This window comes from Triticum aestivum, chromosome 1A (assembly GCF_018294505.1).
Source record: "Triticum aestivum cultivar Chinese Spring chromosome 1A, IWGSC CS RefSeq v2.1, whole genome shotgun sequence".
NCBI classification, from domain to species: Eukaryota; Viridiplantae; Streptophyta; class Magnoliopsida; order Poales; family Poaceae; genus Triticum; species Triticum aestivum.
Genome location: NC_057794.1, coordinates 440,136,873 through 440,160,765, shown reverse-complemented (window position 1 = coordinate 440,160,765; position 23,893 = coordinate 440,136,873). Strand labels below are relative to the sequence as shown.

The following is a 23,893-nucleotide window of genomic DNA, read 5'->3' as shown; positions in this document are numbered from 1 at the left end:
CCTTGGCTCCTTTATATACTGAGGCAGAGGCACCCCAGAAACACACAAGTTGATCCACGTGATCTATTCCTTAGCCGTGTGCGGTGCCCCCAGCCACCATATTCCTCGATAATACTGTAGCGGAGTTTAGGCGAAGCCCTGCTGCTGTAGTGCATCAAGATCGTCACCACGCCGTCGTGCTGACGGAACTCTTCCCCGACACTTTGCTGGATCGGAGTCCGGGGATCGTCATCGAGCTGAACGTGTGCTCGAACTCGGAGGCACCGTAGTTTCGGTGCTTGATCGGTTGGATCGTGAAGACGTACGACTACATCCTCTATGTTGCGTCAACGCTTCCGCAGTCGGTCTGCGTGGGTACGTAGACAACACTCTTCCCTCTCGTTGCTATGCATCACATGATCTTGCATGTGCGTAGGAAAATTTTTGAAATTACTACGAAACCCAACAGCCAGACCATCTGTCAAACCAGAACAAGGTGGCAGTGCCTGATCCGACCTCGATCGAGGTCCCAATCCGGAGGACCGGGAGGAGTTGGCTGACGGATTGCCAGAACTGGGAGCCCCCAGACCGCTGGCAGAAAGCGAGAGGCTGGCCTCGGAGGTATTTCTGCTGAATGATGCGAAGCCACAAGCCACCATCCCCGTTGGCAATCCGCCAAAGCCACAGAGTCAGGAGGGCAATGTTCATGCGTTTGGAAGACATGATCCCAAGTCCGCCCTGGTCGCGCGGCTTGCAGATTTCTGACCACCTAACCATGTGGTACTTCTGCTTGTCGCCCTCACCGGCCCAGAAGAAGCGGCCCTGGACAGTGGCGATCTTGTGATGAAGCGTCTCCGGAAGGCTGTAGAAGCTCATGATGAACAAGAGCAGGCTGGAGAGGGACGAGTTGATGAGCACCGTTCGTGCTTCTTTCGAGAGCCACTGGCCTTGCCAAGGCTCGATACGGTGCTGAAGCTTCCCCACCGAGGGGCGCAGGTCAGCAAACGTGAGCCTAGCATCACTAATGGGTATCCCCAGATAAGTCGTGGGGAAGCTCCCAAGCTGGCAGTTAAGCCGATCCGCAATACTCTGGCTCTCATCATGGGAGTACCCCAATACCATCACCTCGCTCTTATCGAAGTTGACCTTGAGGCCAGACATCTGTTGGAAACACAGCAGAAGGAACTTGAGGTTCGAAATATCACTCTCCGAGCCTTCCACCATGATGATGGTGTCATCCGCATATTGGAGAAGGGAGATCCTGTGCCCTCCAACAAGATGCGGGACTATCCCCTTTATGTGGCCTGCCGCCTTGGCCTTATCCAAGATGGCCGCCAAAGCATCGACCACCATGTTGAACAGGAACGGGGAGAAGGGGTCGCCCTGGCGTACCCCACAGAACGTGGGGAAGAAAGGGCCTATCTCCCCATTAATGTTTACCGCAGTCCGACCTGAGGAAACCATCTGCATCACCCTAGTCACCCACCGATCGTCGAAGCCCTTACGGAGAAGACATTCCCGAAGGAAGGATCGGCTAACCGTGTCATACGCCTTGTGGAAGTCTAGTTTCAGGAAGACTGCCTTGAGGTGTTTGGAGTGAACCTCATGGAGTGCTTCGTGAAACACTAGGACTCCGTCAAGGATATATCGGCCCTTGATGAAGGCCGACTGATCAGGGTGGGTGATCCGGTCAGCAATAGGGGCCACCCAAATGGCGTACCCCTTTGCGAGGATGCGGAAGATGACGTTAATCACCGTAATCGGGCGGAATTGGCGGATCTCCGAGGCCCCAACCACTTTGGGGATGAGGGTTATTACACCAAAGTTGAGCCGGGCGAGGTCGGTGGACCCGACCAAGAACTCGTCAAATAGGGCCATCACCTCAGGGTTGATCACCTCCCAGAAGGTCTGAAAGAACTTCACTGGGAGCCCATCTGGTCCGGGAGCCGAGGATGGGTTCATGCCCTTAATAGCTGCCCAAACTTCAGCCTCCGAAAACGGTGTCGTGAGGGCCACGTTGTCCGCAGGCGAGACGCAACTGTGGGCAGGCCAAATATCTTGCGCCAGAGCAAGACCTCCCCGAGTGGAAGCAGAGAATAGGTCTCTGTAGAAGCCGTCTACATGGGCCCGGATGTCCTCGGGGCTCTGCAAAAGGGACTCTCCGTCCCAAAGAAGGGGAATGGAGTTCCGTCAGCGGCGGCCGTTTGCAATGGCCTGGAAGTAGGCGGTATTGGCGTCCCCTTTAAGGACCCAATTCTGAGTACCCCGCAAACGCCAGTATGCCTCCTCGTCCGAGTAGATGACTGTTAGCTGGTCTTCCAAATCATATCTAAGCATCCATTCGTCCGCCGAGAGGCCAGCGGCGTCGACCCGCAGGTCGAGAGCCTAGATGTCAAGGAGAGCTTTTTTACGCTCCCGGATGTCACGGCCGACGTTTGCGCCCCAGCCCTTCATGAATTGCCGTGACGGCTTGGCGCAGAAGTGCCAGTTGTCCACGGCCGAAAGGGAGCGATGGGGGGCCTCACGTGCCTCGCGCCATCGCGCGACCACCGCGGCAGAAAACCCAGGCTGGCGCAACCAGAAGGTTTCGAAACGAAATCGGGGCAGAAGGGGATGCCGCTCATTCTCCGAGCAGAGGAGAAGGGGGACGTGATCTGAGCCAATCCACGTAATCGCCCGGAGCGATGCTAGGGGGCAACGGATGTCCCACTCAGGGGAAGCGAAGACCCTGTCGAGAACGGAGCGGGTCGGCTCAACTTGTCGGTTTGTCCAAGTGAACCTGGCCCTGACTCGATCGAGCTCGCGAAGCCCCATGTCCGCAATGTAGTCATTGAACATCTGCATCCGCGGGAAATTCACCAAATTATTGCTCTTATCTTCTACCGATCGAATGAGGTTGAAATCACCTCCCACCACTACCGGGAGCTGAGCGACTGCTACCTTCCTACGGAGCTCACCGAGGAAGGCCTCCGATCGGCGGTGGTCGGCCAGCCCATAGACCGCAATGATTTCCCATTTGAAGTTCAGTGCCCGCTCAAAGACCTCCATGCTAACGAAGAACTCGCCGCGATCCATGCTGCCTACCTCAAAGGTGGCATCCTTCACCCCAAGGAGGATGCCACCCGAGTGGCCCGTACTCCCACTAGAAGGGAGCCAGTGCCGAGCAAATAGGTTTTTCCTCTTGATGCCGGTTTTCCCCTTCCTATTTTTATCTTTGTTCACCATTTTGCTTTTCCGCGTTGCATGATTTGGTTCTGCCATTATTCTTATTCGTGCTTTAATTTTTTTACATTTTGGTCTTTTGTTCGTGTGTGTGGAGTTGTTCTTCATTATGTTTCATTGCATGTTAAGCTATTGTTTTTGTTTGCGGGTGGCACCGTGGTTGGCGTGGCTGCTTAGATTGCTGTCATCCAGCATTGGTGTTGTGCACGTGTGCCATGGCAAGCGACCGCTCCTCTTTCATGTGTGGTTGTGTTTGGGGTCATTACTGAAGGCGGTGGCAATTATGAATGTGGCAAGAGAGAAAGAAGAAGAAGAATCTGCCTGAGAAGGAGATGTCGAAAGCGGTTGGTACAAAAGAGGTGATCCATAGTCGACACAATGATCACTTATGGTTGACCAATGACTAATGTTTTTTTTTATCTTTGGAATGCTCCCCTTTGAGCAGGTCATTCACCTGAACGGGGTGACGCAAAAGTACCTATGCACAATATATTGCAATGATATACCATGATGGCCCACCAATGTCTCTTCTTCAGACGCCATGTCTCAGTACCCTAACATTGTAACATTTTTTCTAAGTTTGATAATTAGTGGTGGAGTAGTACGGTGTCATGTCCCCACATGCCACCGACGTCGGATATATCCCAACAATATCAACATGTGACGACTAAATTCCAAATGCCTCCAAAGCCTACCGTCTATCTAGAGACTACAACGAGATGAACAATCAGCCATTTCACCACTCCGTTCTATTGGTTTGATGAAAATTCCTCTCAGCTCCCGTTCTTTGGTCTCTTTGTTCGGTGTACCCTCTTAGACAATGTGCCCCGTTTATAGAAGTAGTGCTCCATTGTGGGATGTAATCCAAAAATCCTGACCCTCTCTTCAAGTCCCATTACTTGTATATCTTTTGCTCTCTTCAAATGCAATAACGTGCATGTACCTGCCCTCTTTCACCTTCTCAGCCAAGCTCAGTGATCATCACATGGTGCCAAGTTCTACTTACTGCATCATAACTTCATTGTTTCTAAATCGTACGTGTATGGTACTTTCTCTACACAACTTATCTATCCCCCACCCCCACTACACACACGGTTTCCAACCAGTATCTGTCGCGATCACGATCTCAAACTAACTTGATTTCAAAGTCAAACTTACCGGACAAGAAAACAATTAACTTGTTTGTCAAGACACCAAAAAATAAAACGGCAAAAGAAAGTTGTGCCCCTGCAAGGCGTACCAGATTTCGCCCGAGCCCGGCCAGGCGAGCGAGCATATGCGTGTGGTCTTCTATTTCTCTTCTCAACACACCACTTAGAGAGAACCCACTATATAAAAAGGTTCAACACTTTCTCGACTAGCGGTATGGGACTAAATTTTAGCACAACCACTTGCCATTTTTCTCATGGGCCACTTTGAGATTTTAAAAATTGTTAATGGACCAAGCCAATTTATTTCTAAAAAGTACATAATTTGACTTATTTTTTCACACACTAGCTGCTTGCCGAGCGCGGAGGGTTGCTTTGGCTTGCTGATGCACGCGGTAAACAATGGCGCAGCCCTTTTGCGTGTCCTCTTATTTTCCTTCCAAACGGCAAACAGGTAAGTCAAAAAAATGGAAACCAGCCCAATCAAAAAAGGAAGACACAACTTGCGTACGAAATAACCCAGCCCAAAACCAAATAAAAGACCAATAGCAAACCTAAATCACTAATCAAGGAGTACTCTTGGATTTCCAAGGATCACTCCCATCTCCTCGGGTTGAATTTTCAAGGATCACTCACACCTTTTCAGATTGTGATAAGTGACTTAGTCGTAACCTGAATTTTTTTTATACATCCATTTATTCAAAACACTTTATCTTTTAAACCGTGCGTCCAAATCTCGAACCGTTTTCACTATTGGATTCCTCGCATCAAGATTTTTAAAATTAGATCGCATGTCGATAGGTTTTGACAAACTTTCCTTTTCACAAAAAATGGACGAAAAACCAAACTGGAAGCATTTTTTTCCTTTCCGAAAGAGGCACGGCCTTGCCTCTCGCGAAAACACAACCATGCCTCTCGCGAAAACACAACCATGCCTCTCACGGAAGCAAAACCGTACATCTTGCGGAAGAAAAAAAACAGAAAATGTGGGTTTTTTTTCGTTCCCGAACGTGCCTCTCGCGGAAGGAGAAAAACTAAAAATATGTTTTTTTTCGTTTCTGAGAGGCACGGACGTGCCTCTTGTGAAAGCACAATCGTGCCTCTCGCGGAACCAAAACTATGCCTTTCGTGGAAGGAAAAAAAAGAAAATGTGTTCTTTTTCCATTTCCGATAGGCGCGGTCTTGCCTCTTGCGGAAGAAAAAAACAAAAAATGCGGTTTTTTCCGTTTCCGAGAGGCTCGCGAAAGCAAAATCGTGCCTCTCGTCGAAGGCAACAAAAAACAGAAAACACGTTTTTTTTTCGTTTTCAAGAGGCACGGCCGTGCCTCTTGCGAAAGCAAACCATCCTCTCACGGAAGAAAAAAACATTTTTTGCATTTTGGTCCAAAAGCTAAGGAAGACCGATGAAAAATCAAAGAGTCAAAAAAAATGTTTAAAAAGCAAAAAACACGTGCGAAAATAATAAAAAGAAAAAGAAAATCCGAAGGGAGCACCGAGAGCGCAACACGTGGCGACGACTAAGAGCGTGCCGAGTGACGCGCTCGCAACCCACCCCCAAACGATCGTTCGGAGGCTTCTGAAGAAACACTCGTCAACTAGTTGCTCTTATAACAAACGAGTAGCTAGCATGGGATCGATCTGATTCAGTCGAAGCCCAGAACTAGCAGAAATAGTACGGCTGTATCAAGTTGGAGTTAATCCATACATAATTTGCAAAGTTGGCATAGAATTAGTGAAACAAAAAATCGAGTGACAGCATTTTCTACATTTTCTTGAGAAGATCATGACTATTTCTTCTTATGTTCACAGCATGCACCAACACAAGCTGCACAACCTTCAATGACAGAAATGTATTAATTTTAGAGTTGTGGCTAGTGATCCACCCCAGCTTGCCTTGCACATCCTCTCACTCTCAGGACCAAGAACTCGTTTTTGCAGCTTTCCTGAGACACATAGCTCCCTTTGTACATTGCCATTGTTGAAGCCAATGACAAATATTTCCTAGTGTCAACGACTCCAATGCTGTACGAGGGGAATTGGTAGCTGAAGAGTGATACTGTGATAGCGTGCTCGCTCATGCATGGCCACCATTTTTTCTTGATCAAACGTCTTGTGGCAGTACCATAGCATTGTCATCTTTCTCTTGAGTCAAAGATTCAATGGTAGAGTGGTATGGTTTCATGTCCCACATGACACCCACACTGGACATGCTCGGAGGAAAAGACAACGGGATAACTAAATTCCAAATGCCTCCAAAGCCTAATATCTATGTAAAGACTAGCGGGAAATGAAAAAGTAGTGATCCAACCATTTCACCACTCCCTTCTATTGGTCCGTTAAACATCTCTCACTATTCTCATTCTTTCGTCAGTTAGGCGGTGTCCCCTTTTTATAGAAGAAAGTGTACGCTAATGTTGGCTATACTCCAAAAATCATATATCTCTCTTTAAGTCTCACTATTTGTATCGTTTGCTCTCCTCAAAAGCAATAAGTACATCCTCTCTTTCACCTCCCAACTCATCACATGGTGATCTAGTTTTACTTACTACATCAGTACTTCATTGTTTCTGAAAGCCAGTATGGTACTTGATCTATACAATTTATACCCCCACCCCCAAAAGAAAATTTATTACCGTTTTATAACTTACATGAGAGCAAACAAGCAATCAAGCACTATGTTAGTACGAGACGGCATGTTGGTTTCATATGCAACCCTAGGTTGGTTTCGTGTGCAACCCAATGTGGTTAGTAACAACCTTGGAATTTGAAGCTTTTCTTTTACATGGCACTACAGCCCTTATCCAATCATATAACAATGAGTTACTCTTCTTCTATATGTGATACAATTACTTTTCCTGAAATATGTTTATGTTGCCCCGTGAGGGCTCTTTCCGTAGGTGGCACGTTCAAAAATATTGACCTGGAATTAAATCCTTTAATGTTTGTTGTTCTACTCATGTGCCAAATGATGCTTGCTTCGGTTTTCAATTTGTTCATTTTTCTGTGCGTACCACCTCAGTTTTGTTGGAACTGATGGAGCTGGTTCATCCAAATTTGTTGTACTCCTTCTGTAAAGAAATATAAGAGTCTTTTATATTTTTTTACAGAAATGATCTAAACGCTCTTATATTTCTTTATAGAGGGAGTATATATTAACAAAGTTGCTCCACGGTTGTTTGGGCACACTGTTGTGGCTCTCACGTGTCTTACCTCATGAAATAGCGGAGTACTATTGTTGGACCATATTAAGGACAGTATAACTGAGCCTAATCCCTGCCCTCTCAGGCTATCAACATCTGGACCATTCATTTTTATGATTTAGCAATTTCTGGCCGTCTGATCTCTGCTGTCTCGCACGTCTCGCAACAAGTGGGCCGGCTGTCCTATGGGGACGCTACTCCCGTAGCCAAATTGAAGTGCGCTGGTTGATTGGGCCATCCGGCTGATTCGGCCTCACCAGAAAGAAGCCCATCTCAGTGAACAAATAAACATGACGTCTCTCTCTCTCTCTCTCGATCGGGAACCCTGGTCAGTCGACCCCATCATCGTAGCCGCCGCCTCCCATGCCATAGTCACCTCCCGTCCGTCATCCCCAGTCCTCTTCGCGCGGTGGGATCGAGCCCACGGTGTGCTGCTGCGCCGCCGCCGTGCGTCGCCATCTTCACATCGCCGCACCTTTTCCTTCCAAATTCGTTTCCTCGGGTGACCCATGCGTCCCCTAGGTGAGATGCCGATGCCGATGCCGCTGCGACTTCCCTTCCGTCTGGATCGCAGTCCCTTTGAGCGCCTTCATCCGTCCCCTCGAATCTCGCAAGGCGGTCGTTCCGGCGCCTGCGGATGTCCCCGTTCTTTGGCGCAAATTTGGGTTGATGTGTGTGTTCCTATGACGGCAGCTTGTTTGGGCTACGATTTTCAGGGGCAATCCATCGCGTCCCGATGATGCGGCGAGGCGTATGTGGGTGTTAGTCCCAGCCTCCCAGGTTTTGATCGGTTTTGGTGAGGGAAATTTGTCTAAGGAGATTTGGATATGATTTAGGTATAAGGACTGTTCGGGGACATCGGTTGCTGAATCTCAACTCTCAAGTCGTAGTTCCTGTTGTCAGATTTGCAGCTGGAGAGGACACACGGCTCTGACCTTGTGCAAAACATTCTTGATGGCTATGGAAAAGTAGAAAGGAAAACCGCTTTTCTGCAGGATTTTAAATATTTTTTTATCCTGAATCTGGGGTTTTCATGTTTTAAGCAGCAATTTATGTTTGATTGCTCGCTGGTAGATTGTGGGATTTCATGTGAGATTCATAGTATAAAAATGTGCTGGTACAGATACAATGTGCAGCAATTTATGTTTGTACTAACCAATGATGTTGTGGATTTTGTTTGGCATGTAAGTATGTGTTGGGAAGTGTATGGGGAGAAAGGATGCCAGAGTTGCGTAGTGGAGTCCGACAATCTCGGTTGAAGTCAAGGAAAGTAGCAGTGACTACCACGACTAGACATCACGTCCAGCGGCGACCTGCAAGAACCAGCATCCCTGTGTGTGCTACTGTCCAAGACAGTGTCACCCTTTTACACTATGTCCACTCCGGTCGTTCCTCCACTACAGGTACAACTCGCCTCTCCCTTATGCAACATGACTAGGCTTAGGTGTCATGGCTTCAGATCAACAAGACATGGCTTAGCTCTAACATGATACAATGAGCCGACACAGACTGTAGATACACTCCAAAAATATCAAAATGTTGAATCGTATTATATTCATATTACATGTAATTCTTTACATTGTATTGTACATCTGTGAAGTTTATTGAAAAATTGGAGAAGAAAGAAAATAAAGCGCTTTTTGTTTAGCTTAACAGAGAAAGACTGAAAGACATTTCATTTCTTTCACAAGAATGGATGTCTAAGTGTCTTGTGCATCGGATTCCAAGGAGAAATCACATCCAGAAAATGTTAAGAATCAATTGTCTAACCAGGTTAACTAACCAGCATTTCTCTTTTTATTCTATGTATTCATTACTCATTTTTAGTCACTCTCTTCATCTCCTGAAGTTATTATAGGAACAAATATCTTTTTGATATCTTGTGCCAAAACCATATTTGAAGTTGGCATGCACACCAAGGATGATTATATGCCTCTTTAAGTCATCCACAGTCACATTCTTGATTCTTGTCTTGGCTCTAACTTGGGTAAAGACTGGAATATCATCTTTGAAAATGATGTTAGTCAGAACGAGAATAACTCTGTACACATGGTGGCAGCTGCACACGGCCCCAATTTTATCTCTAATTATTTTGGTAAATTATTTTGGACCCTGGGAATAACTCTCAAACGAAAATGAAGTTTGCTCACCTTGCTGGGACAATGGGAGGTTTGCTCACCTTGCAAAAGTAAAGGCATTGAAGAAATTTGTAAGGTGGGAAGACTCAAAATTCCATAGGTAATTATGCCATGCTCCCCCTCTTGTGATATCTAAACCGATTGCCCATGTGGTTTTGAAGATTATATATTCATCTTCAAGCATGGAGGAAGGCTTGGCATGAAGGATGCCACTTATAAGGTGCAAGGCAGGAGGGCTTAACTACTTAACTAGCGAGCTTTATGTATTTACTATGCATGTTGTTTCAGATGATTTTGCTAGATGGTATATAATTTTACTATCTTAATGTATCGAATGCATCCATACTTCCATGAGTTCCATCAAAAGAACCATATTGGGTAGACACGTTCCCAAGTGACAAGCACAACTCATGGAAGAAACAAAAGATCCAAGCTAGGAAGGCACGTTTCGAAGGTACAAGCTCAAGTGATGGAAGTATTGTTGTTGGGGATTGCAAAATACATGTATCTGGATGTGATGTTGATGAAAGGTGTTAAAACTGCTTGCTCTATATGTCTAATCTTATGCTGGCGAGATGTTGGCTAGATTACCATTTCCTTGTGTTGCCTTCTGGTGTAATGTTCTTTCCTTGTTGGTTGCACAAGCTTGAGGTTATCATTTCTCATATAACTCTACTTTGTTTTCTTGTTCATGGCTTTGTGCTATAGGTCACTTATGTGAATATTTATTTTTTTATGCATTGTGTTCATGTTGACATGTGCTATGTGACAACTAATGCCTCTTTGTGCATTATTATGGTCCAGTGCTGAATTGATACATAAATGAGATGAAAAAATGGCGGCAACAACAAAGTTAACATTACCTTTAATATGTACATTTACAAAATTTCCAATCATTATAAAACTCCCAATCATTATATTGTCAAAATGGACGGGCGCGGCAACGCGCGCCATCAACGATATAGTAACTAGAGTCAGGCTTCACTCTAGCGAGTCTCTCGGAGCTTCGCTTATTTAACGTCCTGTGTCAGACTTCCCAAATAGGTAGTCAGTGAGGACGATAAGTTCCATAGAACCTTTTCAGTGAGGAAAAACAGAGTTAGCGCGATAATAGTCTTTTTAGAATGATTGCATGCTTGCTAAGTTTGTCAATAGACTGCTTGTTGCACCGGATTTACCATTGACCAGCTGGCTTAGGCGAGATCATTTTCACAAATTGACAAACTAGTTCAAGTGTAGACTAGAGAGTCTACTGGTGTGCAGCTTGGCTATGGAAAAACGACTTCGTTCTGGAAAGACAAATGGATTACAAATGGCCCTTTGTATCCGCTCTTCCCAGCTATATTCTCACTCTCTGATACCAAATATAAGATGCACGCAGTAATAAAAGGTTCGCTTTGTTGTCGAATGTTAATGTAGCAACCGCACATAGTAAGAAAAGGTTGGCGAGACTGAGAGTTGAGAGGCCCCTTTCGTACGCTCATTATTTACTTGAAGCGGTGCGCACCTGTAGTATATTTTCGCTAAGGCTTCAACAGGTTCAGCTAAGCACCCAGGACGAGGATTCAGTCTTGTGGAACGGCTGCACGGATGTTGTCTACTCTGCTCGGTCAGCTTATCAACGACAGTTTCTGGGCTCCTTCTCTGCTCCCAATTTCGATAAGCTATGGAAGGCACAAGGTGACGGCAATCTACACCTGCTCGCATATTTGGAATGGGCGCAACAGGCGGGTCTTCGAGAACGTCTCCCTTCCGGTCGACGGCGTTCTTCAGCTCGACAAGCAAGACTGCGAGAACGACCCACTGCCAGAGGCAGACTAGTGTTTTCTATATCTGTACAACTCATGCACCACTGCCTAGGACTGATCATGTCTCGACCACCTGGCGGTTAATGCACTATGTAAAAACTCTCTATTTTTCTTAATGTATGGGCAGCTCAGTGCCAATTCCACAGAAAATAATGTATTGCAATGCAAGACCTTGACGGCGCGGGTGTTTCTTGATCAGATGAGAAAAAGGCAAATGGTAGAATTGTAACATTTTCCCTAAGTCAAAGAAAAATAGGTGGAGTAGTGTGGTTTCATCTCCCACATGCCACTAACGCTGGGCATAGCCGGAGGAAACGTCCAGGTGATAACTAAATTCCAAATGCCTCCAAAGCCTATATCTATCTAGAGACTACGATGAGATGAACAAGCAGTGAGCCAATCATTTCACCACCCCCCTTCTATTGGTTTGATGAACAGTTCGCACGACTCTCGTTCTTATGTCTCTTGGATCGATATCCCCTCTTAGACGGTGCGTCCCTTTTATAGAGCAGTATTACTCCCATGTTGGTTGTAATCCTACAATCCTGACTCTCTCTTCAAGTCTCATTACTTGTATCTACTCCCTCCGTTCTGAATTACTTGTTTTGGATTTGTCTAGATACGGATGTATCTAGACTCATTTTAGTGCTAGATACCTCCGTATCTAGACAAATCTAAGACAAATAATTCGGAACGGAGGGAGTAATACCGAAATCCCAAAAACCCTGAGCAGAACCGCAGAAGGGCGCAGACTGGGAATTGATAGTGACCACAGTTGACTGGACCACCTGGTTGGTCCAGAACTAAATGGAGCAAAATCGCAAAGACCCACCAGCAGTTTTGGGAAATATATCGCCAAGACGAAGATATATTGCACAAGCTAGGAATCTGCGCTAGAGAAAAGTTTTGGCAAATGGTAGTGATCACAAGCTAAAAATCCCTGCACAATAGCACACAACCTGGGACATGGTGGTGCTTGATTCACGCCCTATTTATTCTGTTTAATAAAATTTAGGTAGGAGCCTCCAGAACTAATTGGAGCAAAATCTCAAAGACTCGGCAACACTTCATGCAAGAAACAAAACATCATTCTCACAACAAGAAATACAAAAACAATTGCCAACCAGCGTACAGAAGTAATGCTTTTATTTCTCATTTTTTTTCTCGAATACGCATAGCATGCGTATCTTGCATTAAAGAGAGAGAAAAGGGGTACAAGAGCCCTCCGCCGAGGGGTTACAACACACCCACTCCACCGTATCAAGGGTACACACTACACCTCACCTCCGACCCACCTATGTATCCACCTAAAAAAGGGTTCCAAGTCCGACCGTATGAGGCCGGCCGTCTTCCAAGCCCTACCCTCCGAAAGGATCCTACCAAAGGGTTTCAAGTCCGACCGTATGAGGCCGACCGTATGAACGCTTTTATTTCTCATGGTGCGACACACTACATATGGAATAGGCCAAATCACACATTTTTAAACAAACTTGATGCAAAATGATACTCCTTGTGCAACAAAGAAGAAGCGGTACAAACTTTAAGTGTGGATTTATAGGTCGCACCATGGGAGAAGATAGAGAAACAGTAGTAACGGACGTTGCGTTTTGGCTCCCTGGCTTAGATGATACAGGGAGTGATGAGTAAATTTCAAAAATAAATGGTGAAAGATACTTGAGTGCGTAATGATTATGCCAAATTTTAGAGCATTTGGACTTCTGAGTAGCTCTTAGCAAAAAAGACAAATTTAAGATCCGTGAAAAAGTTTACTGTTTGTACTATTCAGACCTAGGTTTTTTTTTTGCCGAGAGCTACTCAGATGTCCGAATGCTCTAAAGCACGAATATCACGCATTCAAGCATCTTTCACCACAAAAAATGGAATTTTTTGAATTTTTCTAGTATTTATTTTGAATTTACTGTTCATAGGATGTAGATGAGCTCAGGCTCCGGATTGGATATTCAATTAGTAACACGTAATTGAACTAGGTAGTTTTTAAAAAATATTAGGATTTTTGCTTCGGTGCATCCCTTTAAAAATTTGTACGAATCTTAAAGTTACTTAAAAGACTATCATCATATTACCTTACAGATCAAACATGCTATATTATCCTTTTTGATTGAGTGGTCCCTTTTAATCTAGATCAAAATCCGTACACTTTTCCAGGGGGTGTACAGAAGCCATGCACCTCCGGTTTGACTAGTCAATAAGAATAACAGACCATTCCAACACAGAGTTTCTTGACTCATACCTATATGCACAAGAAGTTAGATAATAGACAGCGAGAGAAACAACAAATATAAGTACCCCAGAACACCAATGGATTCCGCAAAAATGAAATCAGAGCAATAAAATGAATAATAGTTCCTTTAACACTATCAAGTATATTGACGTATAGGATGCTAGAGCTTTATTTCCTCAATGTCCTCCCCTTTTTATTGTGCAATAATTCTTTTATTACTCAAAGTTTAAGGCTTACAATCTCGTTCAACAACATTTAAGAGCTCCTCTGGGCCAGAACCTAACCAAACCACTATTCGGTCATTCAACCTACTACCAAAGTTAGCCATGAAGTGACCCCCATACTATTTCAACTTGTCTTTTTTATGTCTGGTCATAAACGCATACTTCGACTTTGCTTACACCGCTCTTTGCCATTGAGATAGCCTCTAAACAATCTGACTCTAAACAATCAAGTTTTAGATAGCCTCTAAACTATGCCAGATCCACTATGGCATATAAATATGGAGCTGCGCGGGGTGATGGTTAATGCAACTTCTGCTACATATGGAGCTGCGCGGCACAAAATAAAGGACAGATCTTCACCTTGGTACTGATCAAGCACCATATTAAAAGCAGGGTGGTTCTTCCCCTAAAAAAAGGCAGGTTGGTTCTTCCACAGTAGAATAAGCACCACAATAGAATGCTACAGATGACGATCCGTGCTTCTTTCCCTTTTTTTTCTTTTTTTTGAACTTCGGCGACCTTTATTACAAAATGATCATATCAGGGAGGGAATTAAGAAATCAGGGGGATGCTCTTGCCAGACCTCATTTAACTTCCTTCTATAACTAGTCCTGGCTAGCCAATGCGCTACCCCATTACTCTCCCTAGCACAGTGAACAATCGTCGCCCTGCCGAAGGAACTCAACACCTGTCGGCAATCATCCGTCAACACCGCAGCCGAAGCACGGTACTCCGAAGGATCCTTCATAGCTTGTACTATCTCCTGTGAGTCGGACTCCACAACCAGTGCATAAATACCCAAATGCTCTGCCAATCGCAGTCCTTCCAAAAGTGCTAACGCTTTTATAGAGGGAACATCCATGGCATACTGTCGAAAGGAACAAGAAGCAGCAATAAACGCTCCTGCGCTATCTCGTAAGACAGCTCCAGTAGCTCCCGCGCCCTCATCCACATGATAGCTGGCGTCAACATTGAGTTTAATCACCCCTTTAGCTGGTCTCGCCCATCTAATCTGTTTCGTAGCTTCCTTTGCCTTGGCAGCCAGTGAGTTTGCCACGATAACACGAATGCTCATAGCTGAACGAACCGGGCTACCAACATTCTCCTGGTGACTAATCTTCTGGCGATCCCATCATAAATACCATCCAGTCACCATAACTATTTCCACACCATTAACAATTGGTAGTTTTACCTCTCCTGGTAGCTCAGAGCAAAGAAGTTTCTCCAGGATTAACGACCCTGACCGCTCATGGGCTGCTGCATTCGCGATTGATGTTTCCAGCCCCAGCTCCTTCCACACGGCCTTGGCTCTTTCGCACGCAAACAACATATGGTGCAGATCCTCAAGCTCATTGCCGCATACTGGACAGATCACCGGAGTAGATAGATGCCGATCCGACAGCGTACAATAGCATGGTACAATCCCATGTAGCACTCTCCAGTTAAACACGTTTACCTTAGGGGGGCACTGTCCTGCCCCAAAGGACCTTCCAAACCGGATGCGGATCCACTCTTCCTGCTCCAACGTTCATCCGAGCCCGTGTTCTGTACTTAGATTTCCAAGTGATGTGATAAGCAGAACGGACCGTAAAACATCCCGACTTTGAAAAATGCCATGAAATAGAATCGGACTGGCCATGAGATGATAGTGGTATCTGCAATATTCTTTCAGCATCCACTGGCCAAAAAATTTCCCTTAATAATTGTTCATCCCAACTTCCGGATATTGGATCAATTAGTTCTTGTATTTTCTGTAGCAAACAATGCCCCCTAGGGGTCATTACCTTCCGATCATGGCTTGTGGGAATCCACTCATCCTTCCAAATGTCAATTGATTCACCATCCCCAACCCGCCAGATCGCCCCTTCCTTGAAGGTTTTCATACCTGCCATGATACTTTGCCACGTATAAGATGCACCTTTTTTCAGAGTAGTATTCATCAAGTCCCCATCTGGGTAATACTTTGCTCGTAAGACTTGAGCACATAACAAATCCGGATCAGATAATAACCGCCAACATTGCTTAGCTAGCATGGCTCTATTGAAACAGTACAGATCTCGGAATCCCATGCCTCCTTCATTTTTCGAGATACACATCTTCCATCATGCTTTCCAGTGTATTTTCTTCTTGTTCGGAGTGTCTCCCCACCAATATCTAGCGATAGCATCGCAAATAGCCTTACAAATATTTTTGGGGATATTAAAAACAGACATGGCATAGACTGGAATCGCCTGTGCCACGGCTTTCAGTAACGTCACCTTGCCACTGATCGAGAGCATTTTTGAGATCCAACTGTTAATGAGCGCACATACTCTATCAACCAGGTGCTGAAAACTATCACTTCGATCGATTCCAACCTTCGATGGTAGTCCCAAGTACTTATCAGAAATAGCCTCTGAAACTATATTAAGGTGTGTGCAAATCTCTGCTCGTACCTCCACCAAAGTGTTTGGACTGAAAAAAACACTGGATTTTGCATCACTTACCAGTTGACCCGAGCTAGCACAGTACAAGTCCAGCGCATTCTTGAGCAACGTGGCATTCAACGTATCCACCCTCATCAGGATCAGGGAGTCATCAGCAAATAACAAGTGTGAAACTGATGGTGCACTACGGCACACCCTAATTCCTTGGATACCACCGACCGCCTCTTCATGCGCTAGTAGACTGGATAACCCTTCAGCACATATCAAGAATAGATAAGGAGATAAAGGATCCCCTTGCCTGAGCCCCCTGGATGGGGTAAACACCTCTGTTTCATCCGAGTTGAACCAAATCCTGTAATTAACAGAAGTAACGCATGCCATAATCATCTCCACCCATGAGGTGTCAAAACCCAACTTGATCATCATATCTCTGAGGAAATTCCACTCAACTCGATCATAGGCTTTGTGCATGTCAAGCTTCACCGCACACAAGCCACCGTTCCCTTGCCTCTTCTTCTTAATGGCATGAAAACACTCATAAGCCACTAACACATTGTCAGTAATGAGTCTACCCGGCACAAAGGCACTCTGGGTCTGAGATATAATGTCTGGTAATAACACTTTCAGTCTATTGGCTAAAACTTTGAAGATTACCTTATAGACGACATTACATAAACGATCGGTGCTCCTTTACTTTGGCTGTTCTTCCGTAAAACGTAGGGGTAAGCATTTCCGCTAGGGGAAAGTTCTGGGTTGAGACAGATCATCACAACTTGCAAGCTGAAAATCTTACATAAAAGCACGCAGCCTGGGAAATGGTAGTGTTTGATAAGATCACCCTACCTAAATGCTGAAGCTGTAGTGCCTAAGCACCAACTCAAAACCGTAAAGCTCTCCTTTGGTTTGGAGGAATTTTGTAGGATTTTCATAAAATAGGATTTCTATAGGAAAAATTCCTTTAGAGCTCTTTGGTTTGTGGGAATGAAATCCTATTCCTATGGAGGAATTCTTCCTATCCTCCACATTTCATAGAAAAATAAACATTAGCCTGAACTCAATGAAAAAAAATCCTATGATGTGAATCAAAGGGCATTTCCTTTTCTATTACTAAGCATAGGATTTGAGATACATGTCATCTCATTTCCTATGACTTACCTATTCCTATGATTTTCCAATCCTATAAACCAAAGGAGGCCTTAGGCTCATCGCACTAAGAGAAAAGCAAAGTAACTCTCCTGGATGTTGAGCGGTTCAGAGCAGAACATTCATCCCTACTTATTCTGCTTAATAATGAAATTTAGATAGTGGAGCTGAGCGCAAAGATTCAAAGACCCAACAGTTCATGTACGAAACAGAAACAACATTCTCACAAGAAATACTACAAACAGGGTACAGGAGAATTCATGCTTTTATTTCTCAATGGTGCGACACGCTACGTATGGGACAGGCCAAATCACACATATTTAAACAAATTTGATGCAAAATTATACTCCTTGTGCCACTAACAAGAAACAGCAGTAACTGCTTTAATTATGGCTTTAGACTATTTGATAGTTCGCAGCAACCAAACGGACCCTCTGTGAATACTTTGGAGGGTTGCCTTCCTTCAGAGGATGAATTCCAGTGACCTGAAATTTTTCCAGAAAACCAAATAAATAAATGCGGAAATCAGAAAGAAAAAAAAAGCAGTCAAAACCAAACACTACAGGAGAACTAACTAACCTTCAAATCACTGAAAGTATTGGAAGCAGCAAATCCAATAGAGATGGGGAAAAATGTTGACGGATCAGCCGGGGGAACAATAAATTCCATCGACCCACTGAGAAGGCATAAACATTGGTTAGTACAACAGGATTTAACTAGGTAGTAGCAAAAACTATCTGAGTCAATGAAATAATATATCCCATCCACCTGCGGTTTGACTGATCAATAAGGATGATGGACCATTCCAATACAGAGTTTCTTGGGTCATACCTATAAGCACAAGGAGAAATTAGATAACAAACAGGAAGAGAAGCAACAAATATAAGCAGCTGAAAGCCATTGCATTCCGCAACTACGAGCAATAAAATGAACCACAGTTTCTTTACTACTATCAAGCATATTGACATATAGGATGCTAGAGTTTTATTTACTCAATGTCCACTCCTTACTAGTTTGAAACACCAGTTGTAAGGGCAATGGTTGGAATGCAGGTCATCACTACCTATTTTTGAAGCTCAACACCAGTTCATATAAAATCAACAATATTATCAAAAGGGAGTGAAGTGATACTGTATAACACCATGCAACTGGATTTGCAAGCATGATTCTCATGTACATTAGAAAATTGTCACTAATAATTTCTGCAAGATATTCTAGTAACTGAAACATATCAGGAAACACAAACAAAAGAGTAGCTCGAAACATTACTTCCACTCTCCATCAATCTGTTTAACAGTTGGAGCCTCCCGAAGTGCAGGTAGAGGAATAGATATGACAACATTGTTCAGGTCAAACATCTCTGAAGCCTCATATTCAATGTTGACATAGGTTTCATTTCCAGATACCGAGGGCCAGCAGTTAACTACACAAACAAGACGAATTACAGAATGTCCAAATTAATAGAATACCACAACAGAATAAAGTGATTGTGCACCTGACAGAGGTAAATTCGATTCATTCATCCCCTGGATTCTCCATTTCACAAGTGGTGTTTCATTTTGACCACTTGGGAAAGGCCTGTTTGGATCTTTTGCTCCAACAATTTGCTGGCTGTTAAACAACTCCTTGTGGATATTGGGGTGTGTTTTGAAGCTGAGTCCAGGTACATCTTTGTTTTCGATCTGTACAGCACCGCCACATATCAAAAATATAAGCTCCAATAAATTGTGATGGGCCACTCCATAATGCATAATAGAGTACAACAAGATTTTTCATCATCAATAAATACATTTAACATAAATGAATATGAATGTCATAGCGTGTGAAAATGGTTGATACTGTATTCCCATGCAATAGATGAACCATGCAAGAATTATTTTAGCTGGAATGTTGCCACAACAGAAGAGGACCAGTCTGTTCAATTAGTGTATAATGCGGTAATAAACTAAAATGGCAATGAAAATAAAATGCACTGTTGATTGAAGTCCAGAAAAATAATACCTGTAACTGGATAAATCCATCTGCATCATTAAGGACCTGAAGAGCAAGGGTTCCTTGCACATCAAAGTTATTAACACCTCCATCTCTTTTAACTATTACATTAAGTTTCTCTTCAATAGTCACTGTGATGGGATCGCTTGGTATAAGAGGCGAGGCCCTTGAAGAAACTGAACTTGGTTGTGCATCCTCCAAAATGACTTCTCCTTCAGCTTTCAAAGATTCTAGGAACTGATTTGTCTTCTGTGATTTGCCTAATTTCATACCAAAACCTTTGCCAGGAGCAGTAGCAGCAGCTGACGGACGACCTGTAGACATGTTGCTGTGAATTAGACCAAAAATGTCTGTGATATAGCTTCCTAAACTCTCTCTAACAATAGTACAAGGCAGGTAACATAGCTGCCCAGCATTAACACAGGGGAAAATCTGTCTTCAAAGACCTGAATAAAACTTCCCTACTTGGCATATCCGAGAAACCCAGAGATTTATCTATCAGCACACAACCAACAATGAAATACACAAACAGGAGAAATCAAGAGGCATGTATGTTTTTATTATTAAGAACTATACTAATGAATCTAAAATACTCGTATGGAATGTCATAAGCATGAATGAAAGTGCTGCAGTAGGTAAGAGTTATTTTCATGAATAGTGTAAACTCTAGCGTTTCCTATTGTGTACACAAAACAGACATGAGTTTTATGGGACGGGTGTAACAGGCTAGGTGAATGTATTTCATATACATGAAAAGAACATCACAATGAAATACAACTACATGCAAACAACACAAAGGAAAGGTGTTATCCAATCCCACAACATAATTTGTAACAGTAACTTTTCATTAATGTGAGTAACTTATCATTCATGTGAGACAACTATTTGCTTAAAAGAGAAGGAGGCCTTAAGTTGCCACCTTTGGGTTTACTCGCAAATGAGTCCATATCAGCGCCTATTCCACTTAATCCAGAACCACTTCCAAAGCCAGTACCACTGATGTTCATGTCACTGAAAGTTTTTTCAATAACACGGGGACCAGATATTGATGAGTATCCTCCTTTGTCAAGTTTGCCTTTCTCCATCTGAATCAACACCAACCAGAAGAAAGTTTTTCTCAAGGCATGATCAAAATAATGCCCAATAAACAGTATGGTAAGAGTGCTGTAATTGATGAAATGCAATTGCGATTTAAACAATAAAATACAAATTCACGCTGTCATTTTATAGTAATTGGCACTTTTCCTTTGGCTATAATACAAGTTTGCGCAATGCTCACTTCCATAATAAATTCTCCTACATATGCTTATAAGTTCTAATGTTACAGAAATTAGTTGTGAAAAAAGGAAAGCTTAGCCAAGACATGCTTACTGGCTAACTATAAAGTGTGACCCAGCCAAACATGCGAGACTGAAGCAGCTGATACCAACTATAATAGACCTAAGCTGATGCAAAATTGACAGCTGAAATATCCCAAATAACCATACAAACCAACTAGAAATTACAGTGTCTTCTTTTTCCTAATGACCAGAGCTCGCTAAACTAAATGTCATTTTTTCTCCAAGGTAGAATACATAGTGTTATTATAGAGAAAAGTGTAGGGCATACCCTGATTTTGTCAAGCTCACTAGCTCTCTTCTTCATGACATCTTTAGTTTCATTGATCTTGCTCTGCATCATCAGCTTATGTGCCTTCTCTTCATGGCTTTCCATCTCACAGTATTGCTTGACTTGTTGCACCGTCACATTTTCCTTGTTCCCGAGAGAGATTGCCTCATCAAATGCAAATATAAGCTCAAATGCTGTTTTACAGATACTATCCTCATCCAGAGAAGAGTACTCAGGCACCTTTATAAATGTTAAGGAGACCATGGTACTGAATTATTAAAAAAAAGAAAATTATCACAGCATAGCAGCATACACAATGGTGGGTAGATACTCCCAGCTCTTACACATGATTTATATTTTTCAAGTATAATTTATCAACGAAGAATGGGTTAACCTAGTATTTTTCCTTGACAATATCCACAACCAAAGGTCAAGATACACTATCTGCTGTTTAGTTATCATGAGGGAACAAATACATTACAAAAACTATCACCCTTTTTATGTATTATTTAATGACTTCATCAATAAGGTAGGGTTATAAAACTGGAAAACTGAAGATATGAAAATAGGATACAAGCTTGGATAGTAGCCTCAGTGTGTCCAGATCTTCAAGAATGTTACTCTGCTTGTTTGTAATAAGCAGCAGATATAGGCCTTCAATAGGTTGATAAACATAACGGACACTTTCAGTCTCAAGATAAGTGTGCTGCTTCCCAGTTCCAACAAGTTTTGGGAATGCTGCAAGTAATCCTTCGATCCTAATTCGAGACATGTCAACATACTGTCTTGAAACAAGTGCTGCAATGTAAAGTTTTGAAGGAAACGTTAACCACAAAGGAGCCCTGTTGCTATACAAACTCACATAATATAGAAGTTAAAAATGTACTCATCCAGCATTATGATAATAGCTACTCCCTCCATCCCATAATATAAGATGTTATTACAATCAATATGTGAGTACATTGGTTGTAATAACACCTTATATTATGGGACGGAGGGAGTAGTTCACTTCAGTTAGTAAACCTTGGATGAAAATTATATGCTATATTAAAAGAACAAATGAATCAATTTATTTGGATTGGCATGAATATTCAGTCACTAACTGAAATGTTTGAACTCATCGCACCTTTTCCAGATTTTGAGATGATGGAAGCAGCAAGAACCACCTGGGGGTAGATGAGAACAATCAGTTCCTTCAAACAATAAAGTGGGACTACTTTTTTCAATTTATTTTGCAATAAAGGTCTGGCAGACTTAATATGAGCAATAAATAAAACTTTTAACATGTTCATGACAACAAAAAACACCATGAGAGTCCAGATCTAATTGGTTATTCACAGGCAGATTGACAGGCTTGAGGCAATTCACCGTACCATTTTCAGTAACTTTGTTGGTCCCCCGAACTAACACAAGCCAGCAAATTATGCACCTGCTAGAAGAAGAAAGAATAATGCATCAGCAAACAATCATCCAGCAAAACCAAAACTGAGCGGAGAAAAGAGGAGGTAATTGCATCACTAGGAGCCATAACTTATAACTAGCCCTCAAGCTTCAGAGCAACAAAATCGCTGCTGAACATGTTCCTCAATCCAATACATTTTTGTTTGGTTAAAGAATGACATTGCAGATGTGCTAACGGAATTGCAGGGAGTTGTGTTGTGATGATTGATTCCCTTACTTGTTTGGTTCTAGCAGGTCACTAACGTGATCGGTTCAGACAGTTGACGCATCATCAAATGGTAAACTAGCACTCAGCAAGAAGACGAACTTTACCGACGAGAACTTGATCAAACCAAACACTGCTGGATCAATAACCATGTGATCCCCCACCACCGGGATGGTTTCAAGTAAAAGTGCTTGTAGTATTAGTACTCCACCATGGAGCAAACAAGTCTTCAACCAACTGGATGGGTCAGAGAGGAAGGAAGAACTGGATGAGAATGATCACAACAGTAAAGATGCCCAGCGAGGATGGTAATGGCAGATCTCACATTGAAGCTTGCCTGCCTGCTGCCAGAGGAAGGGGAGGGACAGACAGTTGGTACGAGAAATGGTGACACTGCTTCAGATCCCAGGGAGTGGATCTGATCATGTACGACACTGGGAATTGTAAGATGAGTGCCAGTGTGGTGGGGTCTGGTCTCACCCATCAGGCTGAGGCAAGGACAAATTTCGATGGAGGCAATCAGGCAAGTGGAACCTTCTATTCAAACATGCACATCCCATCTCTCAGATTCGGAGAAAAAACATGGTTTATTCATCTTTTACTAGTGGACGTTACATTGTACATTACACCGCTCAGCTCTAATGCAGGACCAATTTGACCATCAACGACCAGTACCACAAACTCTTCATCTCTACAACAAATATCGCAACAATTTTCAATTGTGCAAACTATTGTCAAACTGCTTTGCATATGAAAAATACATGATGCATCAGGCAGGCAACGATATACTCAACAAGTTCACATCCAACACGGCCAACCCAACAACTTTAAGCATCTCAGATTTCACCAACAAAATGCACATCGTAAATAACACTAGTACACTAGGCCTCTCAGATCCGGCATCCTGGGCACGCTAATCTGAACAAACGAGCCCGAGGAGGATCGGGGGAGCGGACGACTGGGAGGAGTAGGAGATCGGTGGGCTGGGAAGCAGTACTCAAGGGCGGAAGGGGGGCAACGGGCAGATCCGGCCGAAGGGAAGCGACGGGCTAGCCGCGGCGAGGAGCGGGAAGGGGAAGCGACGGGGGGAGAATAGA

At 43.5% G+C, this 23,893-nt stretch overlaps 1 protein-coding gene across 1 annotated transcript; it reads right to left on the bottom strand.

The window, feature by feature from the left end:
* Positions 1-17,710: 17,710 nt before the first annotated feature.
* Positions 17,711-22,551, bottom strand: LOC123054662 (coatomer subunit delta-1; the record flags this gene model as incomplete). The annotated part of the gene is given in 11 exon segments (XM_044478476.1): positions 17,711-18,015; positions 18,110-18,206; positions 18,299-18,361; positions 18,800-18,953; positions 19,026-19,212; positions 19,532-19,836; positions 20,442-20,607; positions 21,131-21,370; positions 21,705-21,928; positions 22,257-22,296; positions 22,504-22,551. Coding segments are annotated over 11 exon segments (1,569 nt in total). The 3' UTR covers positions 17,711-17,925.
* Positions 22,552-23,893: the final 1,342 nt, after the last annotated feature.